General features: G+C 35.2%; 1 protein-coding gene across 2 annotated transcripts in view; it reads right to left on the bottom strand.

Moving 5' to 3' along the window:
• Positions 1-24,489, bottom strand: part of FGF14 (fibroblast growth factor 14) — a 543,289-nt gene that overhangs the window by 107,941 nt on the left and 410,859 nt on the right. Inside the window, exons 2-3 of one of the 2 annotated variants that reach the window (XM_006086928.3) lie at positions 10,850-10,960; positions 4,148-4,251 (exon numbers count right to left, since the gene is read on the bottom strand). In XM_006086928.3, coding sequence (XP_006086990.1) covers positions 4,148-4,251; positions 10,850-10,960 — 215 coding nt within the window. The remainder of the gene's footprint in view (positions 1-4,147; positions 4,252-10,849; positions 10,961-24,489) is intronic. The other variant, XM_023752472.1, reaches the window with a different exon arrangement.

The following is a 24,489-nucleotide window of genomic DNA, read 5'->3' as shown; positions in this document are numbered from 1 at the left end:
GGTAGATTCCTGGGCCTCCCACCAGACCTAATGAATTAGCTGGAAGTTGATCCATGGAATCTGCTTTTTCCTCTCTTCAGGTGATTCTTTTGGGCCCAATTATTTGCAAAACACAGTAGCAGAGCATTCTCTTGATTCATTATAAAAATCTACATGAAAAAGGATTATCTTCCTCTCTACTTGTTATTAGACTCAAATGCAATATTAATTTCAGGAGAATACCAGGGCTTACTGCGTCCCAGATGGCAGCCTCTAGGTAACAGAAACATTTAGAGCACCACTTGGAAACTAATATTCTCATAAATGCCAGCCAGTGGTAAGACAGCACTAACGAATCTTTATACATTTTATGTACATCTTTTACTTCATCATCCAGAAAAATCAATCAGACTAACACCAGAATTTTAAACCTCAATATTAACTTAAAGCATCTCAGGAAACCGTTTCATTTTACAGATGGGAAGACTGAGACCCAGAGAGTCTGCGACATAACACAAGTATCCGCTGTCAGATCCAAGATCCAGTAGTTCTGATAAAAGCCCAGGGCTTTCCCCGTTGTATTATCAGTTTCTTTTCCTTCCCTTCCTCCCTACCCCTCTTTCTTATATCAGAATGACTTCAGCTATTCTTTATCTCTGGTCAAATAAGGAATGACAGGGGTTTTTTTCATTTCATGTTTTTCTTCAGTGTTCAGAATTTACTTCAGCGGATTGATTCTCTTAGTCTTTCTAAGTCATAGGTTGTTTGGAAGAGAAAAAAAAACTTGACTGTTCCTTACAGCACCATAAATAGTTTATAGTTGATCAAAATACATTTTTATCCTAGATACCACTACAGACTCATTTTCTAACAAAGTATTTCCTTGTCAGTTTCTGTTCTGCAACATTGCAGTTTACCTTCAAGGAAACTGTTTATATCTGACACTAAATCTCTTGGGGTACATCTTCAAGGAACATATTACAATCATTATGACCACAAATGAAATCACTGCTGTCATATTAAAGAAAAGATTCCATAGGTGACAAGTAGCTTCGGCATAAGAAAGGTGATATTTACATCTCAGTCAGATAACTGTTTTGTCCCACTGAGGCGGAATTACCTGACAAATTAAATATCTTTATTTGGATGGCAAGGGATGATGAGAGTTACTTCCTGAAACGCAGAGGAATATATCTACCTGTGTCAAATCACTAGTGTGATTTTCATTTAACAGAATTCACTTTGCTCTGAGTATTTCATTGCCTACATTCTCAATAAAATTACTCCCGTATTAGACATTGGTTTACACTCCACAAACATTAAGTTGATCATTTTAAAGTGGGTATAAGCTTAAAACAGATTCCTTCATTTCCCAGACTTAAATCTTTATTAACTTTTTTCTTTAAACCTGAGCTTGGAGTTCTCCTTTAAAAAAATTTACTCAACCTAGTTCAAAACTTCTTAGTTGGGTTAGCCACCCTGGCTTTTAAATTTAAAGCCCAAATGTTACATGTAATACACTTTAAGAATATTTAACACATAGTATTTAATATCAAACATTTCTTGAATACATAGAATTTCCTATGATTTGTATTGTTTTATTTGAGAATCTACAAAGAAAACAGATTATTTCAAATTATACTTTTTAATATCTAAAATGAAGTTACTTCCAAAGGTACCAAATCCCTAACGGTTTTCATTACATCATCACATGCTTATAAGTTGTTACTAGAATAGGTGCCAGACCATTTATGGAAATGTCTGGCACATGGAAGCAATACTGTATAGTGAAACAGTTAAAAAGTCAGACTAATAGTGCTCAAATTTTGTCTGCTTTACTTGGATGACTTCGCACAGCTTCTCAAACTTTCTGTACATCAGTATCATCATTTTAACAGTATTTGTTTAATAGGTTGCTGTAAGGATGAAATGATCTAACCTATAAAGTGCTGAAATCAGTGCTAGGCAGAGTGCACTATATACATATAGTGGTTATTATTTTATAAGTAGAACTACTATTGCATAGTATAATAATTGTTGTGTTGTGCTGTTATATTATTATTTTAGTAGACTCTCAGTAACTAATTATGGAATAAGTGAGTGAATGAGGGAAAACATTCTTTTTGCCAAAATATTTGAACTTCAATTTTTATTACATTGAAATACACAGGGCACTTTAACTAAGCAGAATTAGTAAAAACTGGAAATTTCATTTGATTTTTATCTAAGTTCTTTTCGTACAAGATGGTTGAGGATCCTAAGGGCCTGGTCTGGGCAGAGGGGATCTCTTAGGGTAGGGGTTGGGTGAATAGAGTGCCTCTTTCCAGATCCTGGTCTCGGAGCAGAGAGTCAAAGATGGGAAAGGGAGAAAACCAAGATCTGCAAAGCAGAGAATCAAGCCACCAAAGGATGGTCCAGAAGCCAAGTAACAGGAGAATCAGAGAGTAGAGAGCAGAGGAGATGCCTGAAGTTGTCATTAGGACAATTCCTGGGCAGGGAGGCCCTTTTTAAGATGCCAAAGACTGGGCCAGTCAGTTGGTGCCTTCCTCACTTCTATTCCTGCTGCACTGCTTACATTGCAACAAATATAACCAGGACTCCCTTGTATTTTAGGCTAATGCACATACTCCTACCTTGAAAAAAATAGCACACTTGCACAACCTCATCACAAAAAAAATAAAGTATCTCTCTCAGTAGCAAAAGTAAAAGAAGCATTTAAATTTCTCCTGACATCAACACATATACCAGAGCATAACAATGTGATCTCAGGAGGGGGTCAATGGTGGGGGGGGGGGACATCTGCATTACTTTCAACAATAAATATGAATTTTAAAAAAATCATCAACAGAAACCAAGGACTAGAGGCTATGGCAGATACTGAATCTAATACTTTTTAGGCATCTCAAAGATTACTTGGGGGAAGAGAAACAAAAGTAACAGAATAAATGTCAAACCAATAAAGTTGATTTGAATCTGAAATAAGCATCTTTAGAAAATGATCTTCCTCTAAATCGAATTTTTCCTCAAGGGGGATAGAGAATTCTAGCTTGAGCATGCTTGCAGATGTTGAATATTCATCTTATGTAACAGAATGCAATTTGCATAATGTGGGGCCAGGTCTGCATGCAGGAACACCTTCAGGGAACTCAGAAGAAGGTTCCAAATTAACAAGAGCATTCCCCACCTCACCACAAAAGGAATCCACAACTCACATTTTATTTTCTTTGACAGATTTTCCAGATTTGTTAAAGAAAATTTATCAAATTTCTTGGGAGGCCCCAGAGAATGTTTCTGCTTAAGTTCTGTGTGCATGTGTGTGCCTGTGCGTAATGTGTGTGTGTGTGTATTTACATGTAGTTTTTTTGATGATGTAATTTAACAACAACAGAACTACTATTTAACAACAACAAAAGCAAATAAAAACATTTTTTCCTTGAGGCACTATGACTTTGATCTATTGATTTTTTGCTCAAAGGATAGTAGAAAGAAGTACTTTCATCTAGGTCTCTAATACTGGAACCTGTGTCGGAAATTAACTCTAACAGCATTATAATGTATGTATACAGCACATCTGAATGCAAATTATTTGTAAAGAGTAAATATTCCAGAAAAAGTTATATGGCTGGAAAAGTGCTTAACTTTATAAACACAAAACAAGGAGGCTTGCTTACAGTTAAAAGCAATATACATTTTGATATTAGAAGTATGTTCCCAGTACAATGCTTACACATTTTGAATTCTTATTTTTAAAAGAACTAGTCCCTTTAAATGTTTCTCTTCTCTTTTCAGAATTCACATTAATTCTTTCTCTTTTTATAAAATAATCTTTTACAAGAGGTTCTCAAAGACAAGTACATTTCTAAATAGAAATAAAAAGATTACATTAACATCAACTCTTTCAAAATTGCTCAATTTTCTATAAACTGGGTCACTTTTTAAAATATGCAAATACACAATTTTAAAAAGTAATAATGTCATTCTGCTGCTTGATATGCTGATATTAACAAACACTGATGAATAATGAATAAACAGCTCCCACAACACTGCAGCAAAGATAAAAAACGGCAGAGGCAATAGACAGGACTTTCTCATTTTGTTATTGCTGCTATTGCTATTGCTATTTTGCAAACATTGAAAGAAGGACCAAAGACTACGGCATGTTACTTACTGATGGGTAGAGATAACCTTCTCCATTCATGGCTATGTACAACCCTGTCTTCACTCCCTGGATGGCAACAACGCGCAGTCCCACTGGTATGAGGTTGAACAGTGCTGAAAAGACAAACATGGTCTGTCACAAATGGGCAGAAAGTAGCAAAGCACTCCATCACCGACCTCTCATTTATTTTATTTAAGAAACATCATCTTTGTTACAACCTCCTGAGAAGTTCCAATTAACTAACTTTTATTTCTCTTTTTAATTAAGAAGTGTCTGCTATGAATAGTATTAGCACTTGAACTTTAGTTTGTAGATCTTAGCAGTCGGCCTATAGCATTTTGAAGAGCTGGTGGGAAAATGAGCAGAATCAAGCCTGTAATTATGCTTCTAGTATCACAGTCTCTGACACCACTTGATACTAAAGTAATCAGCTGTAAAGATTCTCAAAGAGGAGAATTTAAAAAGTCCAAGTTGACTGTTTATCCTGGCTGTTCCTGCAGAAGGTGTGCTTAATCATTGCAATGTAGCACAGCCCTGAGTTAAAAAGGTAATTCCAAAACGCAATTACTGTTGCTGAACCAACATGATAACCCAGCAGAGCCCAGGAAAGATGTGCATCTGATAATGTGCTAAATCTAGAAAGAACTAATCAAACTGAATGCAATGCAAATTTTAGAAAGACAATGCTCTTTATTAATAGTTCATAGTTCATAAAATCATTAGTGAAAACTAAAATAAAAGAGGAAAAAGTTCTCAATCATTTGTTACCATGTTTTGTTTCTTCCCTTATCAACAAAGAAGTGTTTTTATATGTTTTTTTTTTACAGAGTGTAGATAGTAATGTTATATTGTTTTTTTAAAAAGTTTTAACATCTCTTTAACACACTTACACACTTCCATGCCAGTGTCACATGTTAGTGGGTTTTCTGGCATCATGTTTAGTAACCATTTGATGATTTGGGAGACTTTATTATAGATACATTTATAAGAGAACTATTAATTATCCACAGTGAGTTTGTCTGCTCTCATCCAAGTTCTTTTTAATTTACATGTAATCCTAAGCAATAGAACCAGGCCAGAATAGTCAATAAAAAATTAAAATGTTGAAGTAAATGTATAAAATATTTTCACTTTTTGTTTATCAGCTGTATTACATAAAAGGTAAATAATTTGAAAAATGTGGGGAATTTTGACTTCAATCCATGGGTCTACTCAGTATGTAGATATATATCGTGCTCTATTTAATTTGGAGGCATATTTTTTAATAGGATAGACAAAGTTACCCCTTCTCTTCCAGGTATTACATCCCAATCCCAGTATCCAAAGATGTCTGTGCTACACAACTGATAAAAGGCAGGGGATGGCTGTAGGTAATTTTCCCTAGAAGAATACTCAGGGGCATATACGATTAGGTAGATCATTAGCTTTCATGATACAAACTAACATTGGGCTGTTCAAACTGAGGAATGAGATTTATATTTGCTTATTTCTATTATTTAATATTAAACATGAATGTGGAGTTGGTGAACACTATGTAGCTCTTAGTATTCTTTGTTTGTAGAAGACCATTGGCCATTTTCACTCTTGTCTAGAACATCTGAACTGTTCCATCTTCCTCATAATTTGAAAGGATGGGCACCAGGATAATTCCTGGTTTATGTGCAAAACTTTTTTTGGGGAAAACATACTTGTATGCCTGACCATACAAACTAGTCTAACCTAATATATTTAAATACTCTAAGCTTCATATCCCTAATGGTATTTGTAGGTTCCATATATTTGGTATAGACCAGCTGGTATAATTCACGAACTCACCAAAATAAAGGGGTGTGGGGAAAATAAAAATGATGAAGGATAGTCTAAAATGACCATACTAAAATTAACACACTGGGTTTTCCTCGCAGGATTTTGTTTTGGACCTGAATTATAAATACAAGTTATCATTTATGAAATGATAATAAGAAGTGAATCCAATAATCACTGTCATGTGGAAGACCATACAGAACTGACCATGTTGGATACATGGTGCTAATTAAAGCCACGGGTCTCCACATTAATTGAGACATCATTGTATTTTTTAATTATTTTAGTATTATACATAATTATAAAGCAATGCCACAAAGTTTAGGGGAGTAAAAATAATGAAGAAGTTCATGCTATTTTGTTTACTCTGTGGAATACTCTATGTCTCCGCAGAGTAGTGATTTTCAATGCTGGCTGTACTTTCCTAGTAAACTAGGACAGCCATGTCCAATCCCAGATAAAATCAGAATCTCAGGAAGTGGGTATAGGGCATAATACATTTATTTTGAAAGCTCCCCAAAGGACCCTAAGCTATAGCCAAGAGGAGAAGCGCCATCCTAAGGCTTGTGGGGTGGTGGTAACTGTGAGCTATCAACAATTTTTACATATCAAGGTATTACATTGAGAATTTCTAAGGTGAGAGGGGTTGGTTTGTGTGAGGTTTTAACATTGCTGTAGTTACTAGCATATTGATATTTCTGTAGTCCTACTCTGCTTGCAGTATCTAGTAGGTCTGGTAACTGGAGCAATGGAGTTTGGCAGCATAAAAAAAACCTGCATGGCATCCCCAAAAGCAAAATGAAGGAAAGAAAACCACTCCCTAATCCAGTGATGGCGAACCTTTTGAGCTCGGCGTGTCAGCATTTCGAAAAACCCTAACTTAACTCTGGTGCCGTGTCACATATAGAAATTTTTTGATATTTGCAACCATAGTAAAACAAAGACTTATATTTTTGATATTTATTTTATATATTTAAATGCCATTTAACAAAGAAAAATCAACCAAAAAAATGAGTTCACATGTCACCTCTGACACGCGTGTCATAGGTTCGCCATCACTGCCCTAATCAAATACCATAGTTCATGGTACTACTACCTACCATAGTTCATAGTTCATAGTTCATGGTAGGTAGAAGGGAAGCGCTAAGATTTTTAAGGAAGTGCCCCCTGAAAATTAGTGTGGTCATGAAGCAACCCAAGTGTTCACTTCATCTTGTGATAGATCCTTCGAGGGCATAAAGAAGTCAGTGATAAACAGTCAAGTTGCTGCAGCATCCTCTCTATTATCAACTTTTTTTTTGCGCCACTTTTTCCTCCCAGAGGTTCCTGCATCTCAGGCTGGAAACCCTGGGACAACATTAGTATCAGCTTCACCTACCTGCTGGCCTTTTTCCTCTTCTTAATTTATCTAAAAACTATGACAAATGCAGCTTAGCAGGGTGGTTCTGACTTTGTCTAGTTGTAAATAATTTCACATTTAAAAGTGGGATATGTGTTGAACTCAAATCACAAAGATTTGAAGGTTTAAGCCTCAGGCTTGTCCTGTTAGTAAATTTGGGTGGCATCAGGGCCACTCTTTGGTTATTTCTCCTTATTTTCCTACTTATGGATGACTAATCCTTGTTTTGTGTTCAGAGAATTATCATAAAACTGAAACATGGTGAAAAATTATATCACACCCTTCCTCCAACCAAAAGGACAATGCTTTCATCAGGAACTGTCTCTAATACTCACTCTCAGTTAAAAAATACCTTTCTGGACTAACAATTTTCTTAAGATTCATAAGACTACTGCAATGAACCCGAGAAAAGAAAATATCTTAAAATTCATCATTAACAAAACTGTATACTTTAGTTCAAAAGGTGACAGTACACAAAAGTAGAGTTAATTAGCAATTCCTATTGCTTTTGTAAAGCTGCTATAATTCTGCCAAGTTTTATTAAATTTTATAGTTATACAATTTTTATAGCCTTTTGAGGAGAGGACCTTTGTCTCACCCTGCTTTATACTGTTCTGCTACGGCTCTGCAAGTGTTGAAATGGTAACAAAACTAGCCAAATTGGCTTACAGTGCATAAAAATGCAATGTAACTTGTAAGAAAAGAAGCTGCAGACTAGATCTTAGAATAAGAATTTCAATCCCTTGCCCTAACCGGTTTGGCTCAGTGGATAGAGCGTCGGCCTGCGGACTCAAGGGTACCAGGTTCGATTCCGGTCAAGGGCATGTACTTTGGTTGCGGGCACATCCCCAGTAGGGGGTGTGCAGGAGGCAGCTGGTCGATGTTTCTCTCTCATCGATGTTTCTAACTCTCTTTCCCTCTCCCTTCCTCTCTGTAAAAAAATCCAATCCAATATATATATATATATATATATATATATATATATATATATATATAGAGAGAGAATTTCACTCCCTTGAGTGTGGGCAATGTGATTTAGTTCTGGTTTGCTTTTACACAGGGGCTTCTGTCACTGCTTCATGCCCAAAACTGTTCATCTGCAGCATTTAAGGGGATAAGAGGTGATCTCAAGAGTTACCAAGAGATTCTGTTCCTTCTAATGCAGTTACACAATAGGAGGAAAGAAGCCCCATACATTTAGAGAACAGAAAGTCACGTATCTTTTAGTATGTGGGCTTTCCAGTTTAGTGTGTGATATTATTCAGATAACCAGACATAATTATGCGTGGATGTATACAATGTCTACATCAGCACTTTACAATTTAGAAAATATTGTGCTACTTCTTCAATTCTGAAGGATTATGCTTTTAAACGAAGTCTACTTGACCATTCTGAATCTGATATTGATTCTCATCACTAAAAGGAACAAATTCATTTGGCATTATAAAAACCAAAGAAGAAGGTAGGAAAAAATCATAAAACATTCATTTGAAGGAAATTATTTTTCTAAGAATTCCAATTATGCAGCATCTTCTACAGCTATATTTTATTTCCTTAAAAAAAACTTTTGTTGTAATAGATGACAACAGCCTCTATTCTGATAAATCAGAGAGTCAGCTCTTGTAGTGATCAGAGTTAGGAAAACTAGTTCCTTTGCTCTACTAGACTCTGGTCAAAGGAAATCAGAGAACATTGAAGTCATCAGAACTTATTAATATCAAAAGTTCACGACCCCCATAACTGTGAGATGTAAGAAAGGGGGAACACCTTTTTTGAAATAATTGGCAAGGAGTTAAAGATTTTAAAAAAAAGAGCAGATGTATGTGTGAACTTGAACCAGGAGAAATTGACATCTTTTACAGGACAAAGATGGTCAAGTACCGATAATTTTAAAACATTCAACCTAATTATAAAAATGCCAAGTAAACAACGACACTGGTCTTTTAATAAAAATGCCTCCTCTTTCTTCTGTCTGAATTAATATACCTTCTCTTTTCTTAAATCAAAAAAGGAAATAAAAAATAAACCAATGAGCAAATATAATAGGGAAAAGTTAAAAAATATAAAAAGATGATATAATAGATACATAAAGGGAAAACTATTAGAAATTGAAAAAGAGTAAAGTGTAGATAAATCAAAAAGAATTTTAAAGTTAACAGAAAAATGAAGCAATATCCAAGTTTAAAAAATAAACACAGTGGCTTTAAAAATACTGATATTTCACATAGTAATATCAATTGCAAAAATATTCTATTTCATATTATCAGATGCTATCAGAATCAGTATTAGTGAAACTTTGATTACTAGAATTTAAAATAAAAAATGCCTATAATTGGCTTACATGCATTCAAATCCTTCCTTCTTGGCATTGGAATGAAGTTCGATAAAGAATAAATGAGCCTTGGCCAGAAATCTCAGTGGTTACAGCGTTGGCCCCTGCACTGAAGGGTCCAGGTCAAGAGCATGTACCTGGATTGCAGGTACAATCCCTGGCCCAGGTCTGAGTGCATGTGGGAGGCAACTAATCAATGTCTGTCTCACATTGATGTTTCTCCCCCCCCCCACCCCCCACTATCTCTAAAAAAAAAATCAATGGGAAAAATATCCTTGGGTGAGCACTAATAGTAACTAAGGATAAATGATAAATGGATGAAAAGATTCAGATCCATTCCTGACCCACTGGTAATATATGGTTAAATATTTTTAATAAAATAAAATAAGGTTTTGCTTTTCACTAATTTTCCTGAGCAGTACAAAGTGTGTCTATTTTAGAACTGATGTGCTAAATTAAAAGGAATGAGATGCCCAGGTAAATAGAAAATGGGAAAGAAAAACACACAAAAAATGAATAAGGAGAGATACTAGAATACAAATACAAAGAAAAATTATATATAAAAAATAGTAAAATGAAGACAGACATTAATATGATAGGAAGTGTGTGGCTTTTTACTAAAAAATCTTATCACAGACCCAATTCTATATAGTGGTCAAACATCGTATACAATGTATTTAGAGGCACACAGCCTTCAAGTCCTCTCTATAAAGAGATCCTTTCTTGTTGAATGCAAATGTTTAAAAATTAAATTTTTATTATTTAAACCAATTTGTATCCCTTGAGTTTCCAGAATTTTCATTAATAAGCTACAGTCCTGATATAAATAACAATTCCAAAGTAAACATGTAACCAACTTCTACTTGAAAGCTCTAGGGTACTTATTTGACTTTTATGACAATGAGGTTAAAAGTAATAATAATATTTGAGTTATGACAATTGTTTGAAAAATACTTAAAATATTAACAGGGTTATCTTAAAGTAGCAGGTTTCTTTCATTGCTCTATTAATATTTCCATCCATGTGGTCCAAGTAAAATTGTAAATGTTATTCTAGTTGTAACATTGTAAAAATGAGCCAACATAACCAAATAATTGCAAATGTATTATTTAAAAGTCAGCAGCGTGTCTTCTACCAACTGTGCTAACATAACTGGTGGTCTGAAGTTGTCACTTACTAGAATTAGTGCTGTCATCCTTGGTTCCATCGAGAGCTCCATCGGGGTGCATTTGCAAGTAGTAGCCTTGCCTGCAATATAACCTGGTCACTATACCCTTGAGCTGGGGATCTGAAAGGCAAACACAGTTATCATAAGCCTCACAATGTATCACAATAGAATTTCTTTTTGTTTGTTTTTTTTCTTTATTTTTAAGAAACAAGAGGGCATTTTAGAGAAGTAGCATCTTATATTTTGTGAGTCCCAGATTTCTCTGTATTTGTGAAACCTGGAGTATACTAAGCATAGAAGGTAAAGAGAACATTGTTGTAAGCTGCATTTGTCAGCGGCAGAAAGTGGGTCATTTTATAAAACTAATATGCGTGCATTTAAATGATTAGTTAAAATGATTAAACTACTTAATCTATTAGTTTAGCTGTTAGATGAGTCCTAAAATAATTAATTTAATAGTTTAAGCTAATATCATTCAGGATGTCAATACAAGAGTTTTATAAAGTTCTGACTCAAACAAACCATGTTAAAGCCCTATGAGTGGATTTTAAAACTTAATTTAACAAGTAATCCCCAAGTGTGAAAAACCTGTATTTTAAAAAAGAAATCATACTGGCCCTGGCCAGGTAGTTCAGTTGGTTAGAGCATCTTAACCATATGTCAAGGTTTCCTATTCAATCCCTGGTCAAGACACACAAGAGTCAACCAGAGGATACAAAAATTCGAAGAACAACAAGTCAGCCTCTCTCTCTCTCTCTCTCTCTCTCTCTCTCTCTCTCTCTCTCTCTCCCTCTTTCTCTCCCTTCCTGTCTTTCTCTCAAATCAACAAATAATTAAAAAATTAAAACAACAACAAAAATATACAAACATTTTAATGCACATTATTAGAAAAAGCCCCAAAATGGGGAATGTTGCTTGGTGTCTAAAGGGTCACTCTAACTTGCATGGAGGGATCTTTGGTTCTTATGCATGATCCAGAGGAAAATGACAAAACGGGCTTCTGAACTCAGGGTGAGACCAAACAACAAGCCTATGCCGTGAGGTCGGCTCTGGCCACAATCTAGATAAATCAGACAAATTTAATAGATAACTCTACGCATTTATAGAACTAAGAAGGAGAGTAAAATTATCAATATGGATTATGGTTCTTGGCCAAAGGTCTTGAGGTAGAGGACAATAGAAGTTTATTAAAATGGAACTTATATAGGAACACACTTCTCATGTAATGATTCAATGAAAACAGGACCACTCTAGTGATCCAGTGCTTCACAAAGAGCCAGTTGTATCTTTGAAAATAAATATTGGCAGGTGGCTTTTCAAAAGCCATGCCCCTATCAGAACTAGATTTGATGTGGTATATCACAATCCTCACCATCTCCACAATTGCTGAAAGGGACATGCAAATCTGATCATGCTAGCAAAACAATAGGATGTCACAGAACAATGAAGCCTAGCACCTTGAAATCAATAGAAAAATTGTGGTCGCCATTCCAACTCAAGTCTCCTCCCACTGGAGTGGTGAACACACAGATGATATAAAATAGTGCACCTGAAACCTATGTAATTTTATTAACCAATGTCATCCCACTAAATTCAATAAAAAAATATTCCTTGCTATAGTATAGTTTTTTTTAAAAAAAGAAAAAATGTGGATTTGTAAAAAGGTGAACACAGTACACACACATGCAAAAACAAAAACAGAAAAAGATGTTCAAAAGTAGAATATTCTAAGCCTTTTGTTTAGTCCTCAAGAAATTAAAAATGCCAATATCTGTTTAAATGTACATCTGGTAAAACTAATAACTTGAAAAATGACTCCATGATACACAGATTTTCTTCAAAGTTAGCATAATATAGAAAACCTGAAACATGATGTATGAACACCACAGCACCACATCAGTGTGATTAAACGTATTAGAATATAAATGTTTTCAGAAGGCTAGGATTTTAAAAAGAAACATCTAAGTGATTATTAGATCGTGCTATGTAGGTGCCTTCTTCTGTAGTATATCACTTTAAAAATCACATCACTCTAAGATATGCATTAGTGGGGAAAAAACGACTCTTGCACCTTAGTCTGCCCATCACTCAGTCGGACTTGACTGGGCAATCAGCCCTCTAAGTATTGAGGACTTCTTTTCTTAGGTTTGCTGCAGCAGATTTTTGCTCATCACTGACAATAGCAGCATAGAAAAGGAGAGAACAAAAGTAAAAAGGCAGCGGAGGGGAGGCAAATTCTTAGTTGCTATGAAAACAAAGAATTTTAGAGATGGGCATTTTTTCTCTAAAATGTTTATGTTCTGAATCACTTATTTTAAATAATCGCATATTTTAGCTACTAAATCTTCTGAACTTGAATTAACTAGGTCAGCCAAGGCAGTGCGAAGGCACCAGCGCCCTCACACTTGCACGAAGAGAGCCCTACTTTTATGATTTTTCTATTATCAGAAAATAAAAGAGATAACAAGTATTGATGGGAATGTAGAGAAAAGGGAACCTTCATGCACTGCTGGTGGAAATGTAAATCGGTGCAGCCGCTGGGGAAAAAAAGGTTCCCCCCAAATTAAAAACTGAACTACCATATGATCTAGCAATTCCATTTCAGGGTACGTATCTGAAGGAAATGAAATCAGGATCTCAAAGAGATATCTGCATCCCCATCTCAGGGATTACATTATCATTCCCAGTATGCAAGATATGGAAAAAGCTTGTGACCATCAACCAGTAAGTAAATAAAGAACATGGAAATATTACAATGAAATATTACTGCGCTTTAAAAAGAAGGAAATCACGCCATTTGTGACAACATGGATGAACCCGGAGGACATCGTGCTTAGAGAGCCCTGCTTGACCTCACTTTATTTCTGATAAGGAAGTGTGAGTAAAACATGGAATTGTGGTGTTGAGTTCTCATTTAACTCCAAGGAAACAAAATCAAATTGAGTTCTATTTATCTAGTTTCACATTATCTGGTATTTTCTTTTTAGAAACCATAACAACATTGTGTTCTTCTCAGGTGCCAGGCACTGTTCCAAGTACATCACAGGACTAACTCATTGCTTCCTCACCACAAGTTATTTAATAGGAAGCCCTTTCTGACGAAGAGGAAGTGGAGACACGGGGCTAGTAAGTAACTTGATGAAGAGCTCATAACTAACGAGTGCAAAGCTGGGTTTTAACATGTTCCTGCCCACTTTCTGACATGAAGTTAGAAAGAATCAAAGTTCTTGAACATCTATTCTACAATCCAACCCACGTTGCCACTGGCTGCATTTCCAATAAATCTCTCTACCCAGGCAATTTCATACTGTAAGTCTAAACTTCCTCCAGTATCACCTTCACCAAGTCCATCCAAAAGTCTACCCCTGACATGACTACTTATATTAACAGTATCTGCCCCCTAAAGATCAACTCCATGCTTGACTTTAAAAACATATATTTTTATTGATTTCAGAGAGGAAGGAGATGGAGAGAGAGAGAGAGAGAGAGAGAGAGAGAGAGAGAGAGAGAGAGAAGCATCAATGATGAGAGAGAATCATTGATTGGCTGCCTCCTGCATGCCTGACCTCCAAGCCATGCAGGCTGGGCAATGCTTGCTTTATTTTTTTTTTCCCAATGAGTTGACTAATACCTACAGATACGGTCTTCCCAGCTCCTTCATTCTTTTTCCATTTTCACAGGTAGCAGCAGCTAAGCCCCTCAGGGCCTCTCCTAGGTGGTCTTTCTGTTTGTACTGTGCCTGTTATAATCCATCAGATCCTGAAATACACAGCAACTTTTCGCTGGCGGCTCAATTACTCAAACACCCTGCAGCCATGGGGCCTGTCTTATCTGCCTGGCCTTGTTTTCTACTGCTCCCACGCAGTGCCCTGTTTGTAGCCCAACCTGGGTCACTGTGGACTGCCTGCAAACATTCCGTTATCTCCCACATTCATCCTGTTCCTTCAACCTTACCTGTCTCAAATACGCCCACCAGCATAAAGCTGCCCCTTGAACATCTGTGCGCATACACCCACATGCACAAATACATCCTTGCATAGTTAACTCCTTTTCCTCCTTGCCAAGATCAGCTCCATCAGCACTTCCTCTAGGGTACTTTCCTAACACCTCAGACAAAGTCAGATTCCTCCTTGAATGCTTTTATGGAAGCATATTTCATGGGTGTAACATTTTTTAAGCATCAAAATTATTTTTCTTTTATATGAGCAAAACTATTTTTTTTGGTATGACATAGAAAAACATTCAAGTTATTTGAAAATGCCGGGCAAACACTGGATGTTCAGTATGATCCAAATTTTTAAACAAATATATTGTGTAACCCAAGTTTCCTACTCCTCTTATCTCTTTTATTTTATTTTTTATTTAAATTAAAAATTTTCCATCACCATTTATCCCCTCTATGCCCTCCTCTATCTCCCCCAACCCCCTCCCAATCCTCCAATCACACACTGTTTCCATGAGTTTTCTCTCTCTCTCTCTCTCTCTCTCTCTCTCTCTCTCTCTCTTTTGCTTAATCTCACTCCACAACAACCTCCCCACCCCACCAGAGATGTCTGCCTGCTCTCTATCTATGAGTCTGTCTTTATTTTACTTAGTAGTGCTGATATGTCTCCTTGGGCAAGGGAAACAAAAGAAAAATAAATAAATGGGACTACATCAAACTAAAGAGATTTTGCACAGCAAAGGAAACCACCAAAAAAAATAAAAAAGAGAGCCCACTGAATGGGAGAACATATTGGCCAATAATACATCTTGATAAGGGGTTAATGTCCAAAATTTATAAATAACTTCTAAAAATCAACACAAACCCCCCCCACAAACAATTCAAGTAAAAAATGGGCAAAATATCTGAATAGAAACTTCTCCAAAGAGGACAAACAGATGGGCAATAAACATATGAAAAGATGCTCAATGTCACTAATCATCATAGAAATGTAAATTAAGACCACAGTGAGATATCTCAGCTGTCAGAATGACTATCATCAATAAATCAACAAACAACAAGTGTTGGTGAGGATGTAGAGAAAAGGGAACCCTTGTGCACTGAGAATGCAGATTGGTGCAGCCATTGTGGAAAGCAGTGTGGAGTTACCTCAAAAAATAAAAAATGGTACTGACTTGTGACCCAGTAATTTCACTTCTGGAAATTTATTTGAAGAAACCCGAAACACTAATTCAAAGAATATATTCACCCCTATGTTCACTGTAGCATTATTTACAATAGCCAAGATTTGTCCATCAGTAGATGAGTGGATAAAAAATCTGTGGTATTACATAATGGGATTCTATTTAGTCATAAAAGCAAGAAAATTTCACCCTTTGTGACAGCATGAGTGGACCTGGAGAATGTTATGCTAAATGAAAGAAGCCAGTCAGAGAAAGACAAGTACCATATGATTTCACTTATACGTGAAATCTAATGAACAAAATTATTTCACGTTGAAATGTTTTTAATACATTATAAGATATAGAAAACAATGAAACCAACATCCATATACCCACCACTGAGATTAAACAGATGCTAATATTTTGCGTTAGAATTCATGGTTTTAATTCCACATTTATTTTTGCAATTATATGATGCATGTCTGTCTCCAAATTGGACTGCAAGTTTCAAGAAGAAAATTGAAATGTATGATATTGCTCACCATTACATCTTCAGGATCTAGATAAATAGGAGCGATGCAATATATATTTTCTACATGAATTCTGATGAGGTAATTTGTAACTTCTTATATTGCTGGTACAAGTAAAAATTGGAACAACATAAAAAGCAAGATGGTGATCACAAAAAAAGCCTTAAAAATGTTCACGATTTGTCTTGGCCTGGTAGCTCAGATAGTTAGAGCAACATCATGATATGCCAAGGTTGTGGGTTCTATCTCTGGTCAGGGCACATATAAGAAACAACCAATGAATGCATAAATAAGTGGAGTAACAAATTAATGTTTCTTTCTTCCTTTCTCAGACACTCTAAAATCAATTAATCAATAAAAAATGTTCACAATTGTACTTCCCAGACTTCTTATTTTAAATTAAATGTTCAGTGTTAAAAAGTTTTGTGTGATAATATACATATATATATATATAACATGAACATGATTATTTAAAAATTACTATCCATAAATAAAAATACATGGGAGAGAAAACACAAAAATGTTAAATGTAACGGTATTTTGATAGTTACTCAAACATTTACTTTTCAACAGTTTACTATTTGCAAAATTTCTTATAATAATGGCATGATACATTTATAATGAAAATACAGAAATTTTAATAAAAATGTATCAATGCCTCCTGACTGGTGTAGCTCCACAGTTGAGTGTTGACCTGTGAACCAAGAGGTCGCCAGTTCAATTCCCAGTCGGGCCTATGCCCGGGTTGCAGGCTTGATCCCCAGTGTGGGACGTGAAGGAGGCAGCCAATCAGTGATGTTTCTATCTCTCTCTCCCTCTCCCTTCCTTTCTCTCTAAAAATCAATAAAAATATATTTCGCAAAATTTATTAATGTCTTTTGCCAAGAAATGAGTAAAAATATAACTCCATACATACTTGCAAATAATATTGCACGCATATATGCAAATAACCTAAATGTAAATACAGTGTAGATTAACTGGTTGCCCTGAATTTTCAAAAATTAAATTTATTAGTTTCTTTTTGTGCATGGTCACAATCCATGAAACCTTCACTATGATACTTTATTACTTATAAAATTGACTATTATGCAATGTGACTGTTTATACTTGAAGGGCGTTCTTTCAAATAATTAAAATAAAAGGAAAAGAAAACTTTTCCCCAAGGTAAAAAGTATGCAACCAAATAAACATAGCAAAAAATAAGCAAAACAAAAAAACTATTTTACTGAGAAAATAGCTACATCAGTTATGTGCCGTCTGGCAAAGCAAACATATTACAAAACTTCTAAATCTACTGTGTATAGAAGGATATAGCACTTCATTTTTGCACTTAACTTCAGTCTAATATGTGCTGGACAGCTCACTTCCATGTATTATTTCCTGACTCTAGAAAAGTTGAAAAAAAAGGGACTAAGAAAATCTCACACAAATGTCAGCGGACAGGAACCAGACTGGGCAGTTGCAATAATAGCACATGTCTCCAAAACAACAGCAACCCCTTGCATTGTGTGAAGACCCAGGACTAGAACTTCCTGTGCATTTATTATCTCCAAAAATAAAACATGTTAGCTGTGCTAACCTTTAACATGAATTGACATCGAAGTTTTCAGGGTCACATGTCACACTGGGTCTTTGGAGTGCCTGAGGCAGTTTGGGTCACACCCTAATTCTGAGGGGCTGACATAGTGACCCTGGCTCTCAGTCCTGTTGCTAATGAGTGCTTTGCAATATGTTGAAGTTTATGTGTTCCTGACTGAGTAAACGTATAACTTATATTATTTAGCTTAACTAAAGTTATTGTAATTTATGGAAAACACTTAAAAACAGAGATAGTATGGATTAAAGGTGATGCTGGGGGGGGGGGGGGAGCAAAAGCTAACACCAATAATATAGCTAATATGGTATCTTTGTATATATCTGCTGCATGGATTATATGGTTAAGAACAAATACACACAATTCTTTGATCATTAACAAATGGAATTTATAAAATTACATTATCAGTAAGTCCACGGGTAGATAAGCTCCAGGTATGATGAGGTAAGAATCATTTTGTTTGAATGTGCTCCTTGGCCAGGCATGGGTCCCCCTGGCACCATCCCCCTAAATTTTATAGGCTAAGTATCAGAGAAGAGTGGCTCCCAAAAGGAAAATCAAAGTACTATTAAAATAACCAAGTAAAATAGGAGTGGAATTGTGGCAGTTACACCAACAGCAAGATAATATGGGAGCCCAGACTCTACCTTTCAGCAAATGGCAGCAAACCTCCCTAGTTAGTAGCTCTATGGAGAACTGTGGATTTAGCCCTGGGTAAACTAGACAATAGAGATAGGGAAAGTGAAATGACATATTTGAGCATTGTAGTGCTAAGCATAGTGTTATAGCAATATTTGTTCACCTCCCCATAACTACTGCTGGCCTTTCAACAATTTTCTTTGGAAGTTATCACATGAGACTATATTGGCATTCAGCCTGAACTACTGGATTGGTATTTAGCGTTCCTTAATTGTGTTTAGGAAAAATCAACAACCATATGGGTTTTCGAAAATGAATGTTTTGGGTGAAAAAGGTGATAGATTAAGAGGAGAGAGAGAGAGAGAGAGAGAGAGAGAGAGAGAGAGAGAGAACGAGAGAGAGAGAGAGAGAACGAGAGAGAGAGAGAGAGAGAGAGAACGAGAGAGAGAGAGAGAGAGAACGAGAGAGAGAGAGAGAGAGAGAGAGAGAGAGAGAGAGAGAGAGAGAGAAACAAGTACACAAGGTAAATAACAAAGCAATGATTATCTAGTCAGATCTAACAGGAACTCAATCAAAAGAGTATGAAATATTAAGAAGACAATCTAAAATACATCTACTATCCTAAAAATGGAACATCACCCTCAATGAATATTATGTCTTGATATATTATAAAACAGTAAAAATATTACATGTGTGAACAAACTTTTATTGAGGTACATGCTCACTTTTTATTTAAATAATGGGATAAGAAGGTTTGGTGGCATTCTTCTAATAAATGTTAAATATAAGACCTACCAGAAAAGGATTTTGTATTCAATATACTGATATATTCCAAACTTCTATATCTGAAGTTCCACAACCATATTTGAGTTAGCCATGTGAAACTACAAAATATTTTTCAATTCAATAAATTGTTAGAGTTCTTTATTCTTTTCCAAAAACACTTATGCATTCAACATATCCACTCTGCTTAAGAAAATAAGAAAGCTTAGGTTGTCTTAATTTAATTTTCTCCTCTTTTTTTTCCATTTGCTGTGCCTCAAGTATTTTGAGGATACTTCTTGTGTGACACTCCATTCCATGCTCTCTGATATTAGTTAAAATAGAAATAATGAAAGCTAATGTCCATGTACACCAAGAAAAAAAAGATGTTTCATAATATATTAGCCTCAACACTCAGAACTGAAGAAAAGCAAATCAATCCAACTGCCTTCAGATATAAGGGGAAAATACCCAACATTTTAATTAAAACAATCACTCTCTCAGAAGTGGCTGCATATAAATCAATCACTGTCACAAACTGTTTCCATCCAACATGCAAGACTGACAAAGGAGAAATCAGGATAACCCCTAGACTGATGTATACATTTCAATAATTATTTAAATTGAAAAATGTATAACATACAAACATTTTTATATACCGAATATATAAATATGTACAATGTTTATTTACATATAAATTTTGGTACTAATTGGTTATCAGTGTAGGTTCTTGAATATCATTTCTCTGTTACCCATGGAAAATCAATGTTTTTTACAGGGTAGAAAACAACTTTTAAAATATACATTTTGTGGTAGATCTAATTAGATTTGGCACTCCTAAGTAGCAGAAAATAGTATTGTGAGCAATTTACTTAGAGCCATAAATTATCATATAATTCAATCATAAAAATAAGCCAGGCCCAGGAACTCTTCCAGAGGGCTGAGGGGAAAGGGTGGGTGGGAGCACTAAGAATAATGATAAATAAAACCGAAAGTATGTGGAAATTTGCTATTTTTTTAACTCCTCAGGATGGCATCTAGTTTCTTCTAGGGACTGACCCCATGCTACCTTGAGAGCCCCATATGGCTAGGAAAGTTGGTTCAGCCATTTCAAAACCTACCACCTTAATTCAATGCATTGTCATGTCTGTTAAATTTTAATTGCCACCTTTGTCAACCAGAATCCTATGCCAGTAGGCCCTAAGGATAAATCTTGCATTAAACAAAACAAAACAAAAACAGATTTGCCCTCAAATAGCTTGCTGTCTATTTTGGAAAGATTTGGGAGAACCCATAAAACCTGTGAATTGGCTTTATGCCAATTAATCATGTGTTAAATTATTGGGTTTACACATCTTCCTTCCTTTCAAATACATTATAAGACCGTTGGTAGTCTGCAGCATATATTATTCAAAATAGCCTATCACTATGCTTTGCACACAGCAGATGCTCAAGAAATACTTATTGAACTAAATTCATTTGCTTTGAGTTTTTAAAAGAGTCTATATATAAGCCATGAAAGGCAATCAGGGCAAAATGTATTTTAATATCTTATTTAAGAATTGAAGAAGCTGAGCATGCTTAAAATAAAGATAAATGTGGGTTTTGAAATGGAAACACCAATACTTTTAAACATTTTTTCTATTTTGGCCAAAAAAAAATCCCTTTATATAAAGTATATGAAGAAAACAAAAGTGAGTAAAGCCTCTTCTCGGGGAAAATGTTTGAGAAGATCACTAAGAGGAAGGCAGGCAGGCAGGATCCTGCGTAATATTTGACATAAGTTCCAAGGAGCAGGCAGACCTCAGAACAGCATTTTGGGGTTCCTAGCGCAGGGTTTCACTCTCGCTAGTTTTATGAATACATATTCAGGATATACAAGCTCCAGAAGTAAGCAAATCTTTGGAGTTCAGTTTGAAAAGCACCTCTTTTGAATAATATTTTTCAAGAAAGTTTCTCTAATTACAACATTCCATACTAAAGACACTTCAGAGCTACTAGAGTCCCAACATAATCCAGAAATGGACAATAAAATGGCCAAAAAACGTTGGATCTATTGTTCTGCCTTATTGATTCATCACTTACAAAGGTGAATAATTATATCATAAACTGTTGTGTGCTTTATTCCACTAATTTATTCCATCTAAAGTTTAAATATTAAAAAAATAAATTATAAATGTTAATTGTATAATTGCAAAGGTAATATACAAAATTCTTGTGAATATTTAAATAAGAAAAATATGCGTTCTTTAGTGACAATACTTGAGATCCAAGTCAATTCATTATAATTATTACATCTAGAGAATGCTTCCCTGATAATACACTGTGCCAGGGATTCCTAATCTATGAATGACTTTATTTGCTGCTTGCCAGAACACATAAATTCATGTGCAGAGAGGCGGTATGCTCTGTCTCATTCAGTGTGCTGATGTGTCACTCTGCATAGCATCTTCGGCACGTGGAAGTATGAGCACATTATTCATGTGCAGATTCCTCGTTAACATGTCAATGACACAAAATATTAAAAAGAAACAATATTATCTTGAAGATATTTTATATATTCTATTATTATTAGCCTAAATATTAGCAAGGACTATGCTGCCAGCTGACAAAGAGTATAATATTTCCTAGGTTGCTAAGCAAATAGCTAAGCATTTTACTTAAATTTTCAAATGCTATTGCCATAGAAAGAGTGGAATATGAGATACTTTTGTGTAATTGCTATCTGCATGTTATTATTTTTTAACTCTATATATACATCCTGGTGTGTTCCTAATGCTGTTTTTATTGCAAATAAACACATATTACTAGATATTAAATACCACAATAGTCCATGCTTATTCAGCAAGTCTCTAAATGTTTAGTAACAATCTTATTTCTATTGCTTATTATAGGATGCTTTTTTTATTCCTAAGGAAACCACTATGCCAATAACTACTGCAGACCTCTTTTGGAATAACTGATTCTGAAAGGAAACTGTACCATCTCGAAACACAAATTGTGATACTTTGCCATAATAAAGAAACACACACACACACACACACACACGAGCAACAAATAGCAAAGATGAAGAAAAAGTTTAGAAAAAGTTTTTACTTTACCATGTAAGTGACCAAAATTACATTCTTTAATTTTAATAGATAATCCTACATATAAATGATGGAATACTACTCAGCCATAAGAAAATATGAAATACTGGCATTTGGGACAACATGATGCACCTTGAGTATATCATGCTAAGCGAAATAAGTCAGATGGAAAAAGTTAAAAGCCATATGAATTCACTCATATATGGGATATAAAACTTAAAGCAACAAAGGAACAAACAATGAAACAAATAAAAACTCATAGACACAGACAACAATATGGCAGTTACCAGAGGGAAGGGAGGCTTGGGAGGGGTAGTAGAGAGTAAAGGGGGTCACACAATGGTGTGACAAAAGATGATTTGACTTTAGGTGGTGGGCACACAATGCAATATACAGATAATGTATCATAAAAATGTACACTTGAAACCTATATAATCATATTGGCCAATGTCACTCCAATAAAAATAATTTAGAAAAATAAAAATAAAGAATACACAATCCTTTCATTTCTTACTGCTCAACACAATAGTCATTTTATACTAATCATAATACAAAATATAACTCCATATTATAAATATTAATCATGTTTCTCACTATGTTCTTCATAACGTGTGAGGCTAATCAAATGTAACTGAATGGCTTGAGGAATATTATTGCCATTTGCTAATATTTTATAGTCACATACTATCATCATGAACAAATGTCAATGCTAGAAGTATAACTGAATAGAATGTGAATGCTACAAGAATCTTGCCCCATAATCTGAGAGCTTAATAATCATGCAAACTTTCTTTAAAAGCCTAAGTGACTTCTATTTCTGACAGATAGAGTAACAGAGACCAGAGGGCCCTCTCACATAAAACAATAAAACAGTTGGACAAATTGAATTTTTCAGGACGTCTGACATTAGGAAATGAAGGACAGCCGTCTCTGAGAAATGAGAAACAAATAAGGTAAGTCCTACTATTACTTGAGTTCAAAGCCTTGACAGAGATTCCAGGATATGGTAAAGGGAAGGAACGCCAGTGGGTTCTTTAAATTGAGAGTCCCAGGAGATCAAGGTAGACAGAGTACAGAGCACTGGCGAAGACAGAGCTGTAGAGATAGAGAACGTCCAGGATGTGCAGAAGAGTCCCTCAAGTACCGTATTCAGCTGTGTACTGATCAGCAATTTTATGTGAAGAAACCACTCCGGGCTGGGGAAAACCACCCGAGAGGATCAGAGTTTAGAGGTGACCTGAAATAGCACCTTTTCCCACTAGTAAGATTGAATAAATTCATGGGATACAGAGTATAAATAAGGGTCTTGCATCAGAAGTAGGGAAAATTAGCCTTAGTCTAATCACTGATTTAGTCTCACCTAACAAATTCTGAAGGAAGAACTAAAAAGAGTACATATACTGCTTCCAAGCAAGTTAACTGAATCCCAGAATAAGCTCAATAATATTTATAGGAATGCAGAAGTATCAAGCATCCAACAAAGTAAAGTTCAAAATATTCTGAATCCAGTATATGATGGTACACATGAAAAAAGCAGGAAAATGTGACCTGTAACAAGGGGAAGAATTAATGAGTCAAAAGTGACATAGAACTGACACAGATGTTAGAATATTAGACAAGGACATACACACAATCATAATAACTGTATCCCATGCATTCAAGGAGTTAAGTACAGACATAGAAAATGTAAAGAAGGACCCAAATCAACTTCTATAGATGAAAACCTTAATTTGTTAAATGGAAAAGACACACTGGATGAGATTGATTGCTGATTAGAAATTGAAAAATGCAAGTGGTAAACTTGAAGATAGTAATAAAAATGATCTCAAATGAAATCCACGGGGAAGAGAGAATTTTTAAAACTTAACAGAGGCCTCAGTGAGTTGTGGGATAACTTCAAGTGACTAGATAAATATTTAATTGGAGTCT

The sequence above is a fragment of the Myotis lucifugus genome, unplaced genomic scaffold (genome assembly GCF_000147115.1).
Source record: "Myotis lucifugus unplaced genomic scaffold, Myoluc2.0 scaffold_33, whole genome shotgun sequence".
Classification (NCBI taxonomy): Eukaryota; Metazoa; Chordata; class Mammalia; order Chiroptera; family Vespertilionidae; genus Myotis; species Myotis lucifugus.
Note: the sequence above shows the minus strand (reverse complement) of the source record. Positions and strands in the feature narration are given on the sequence as shown.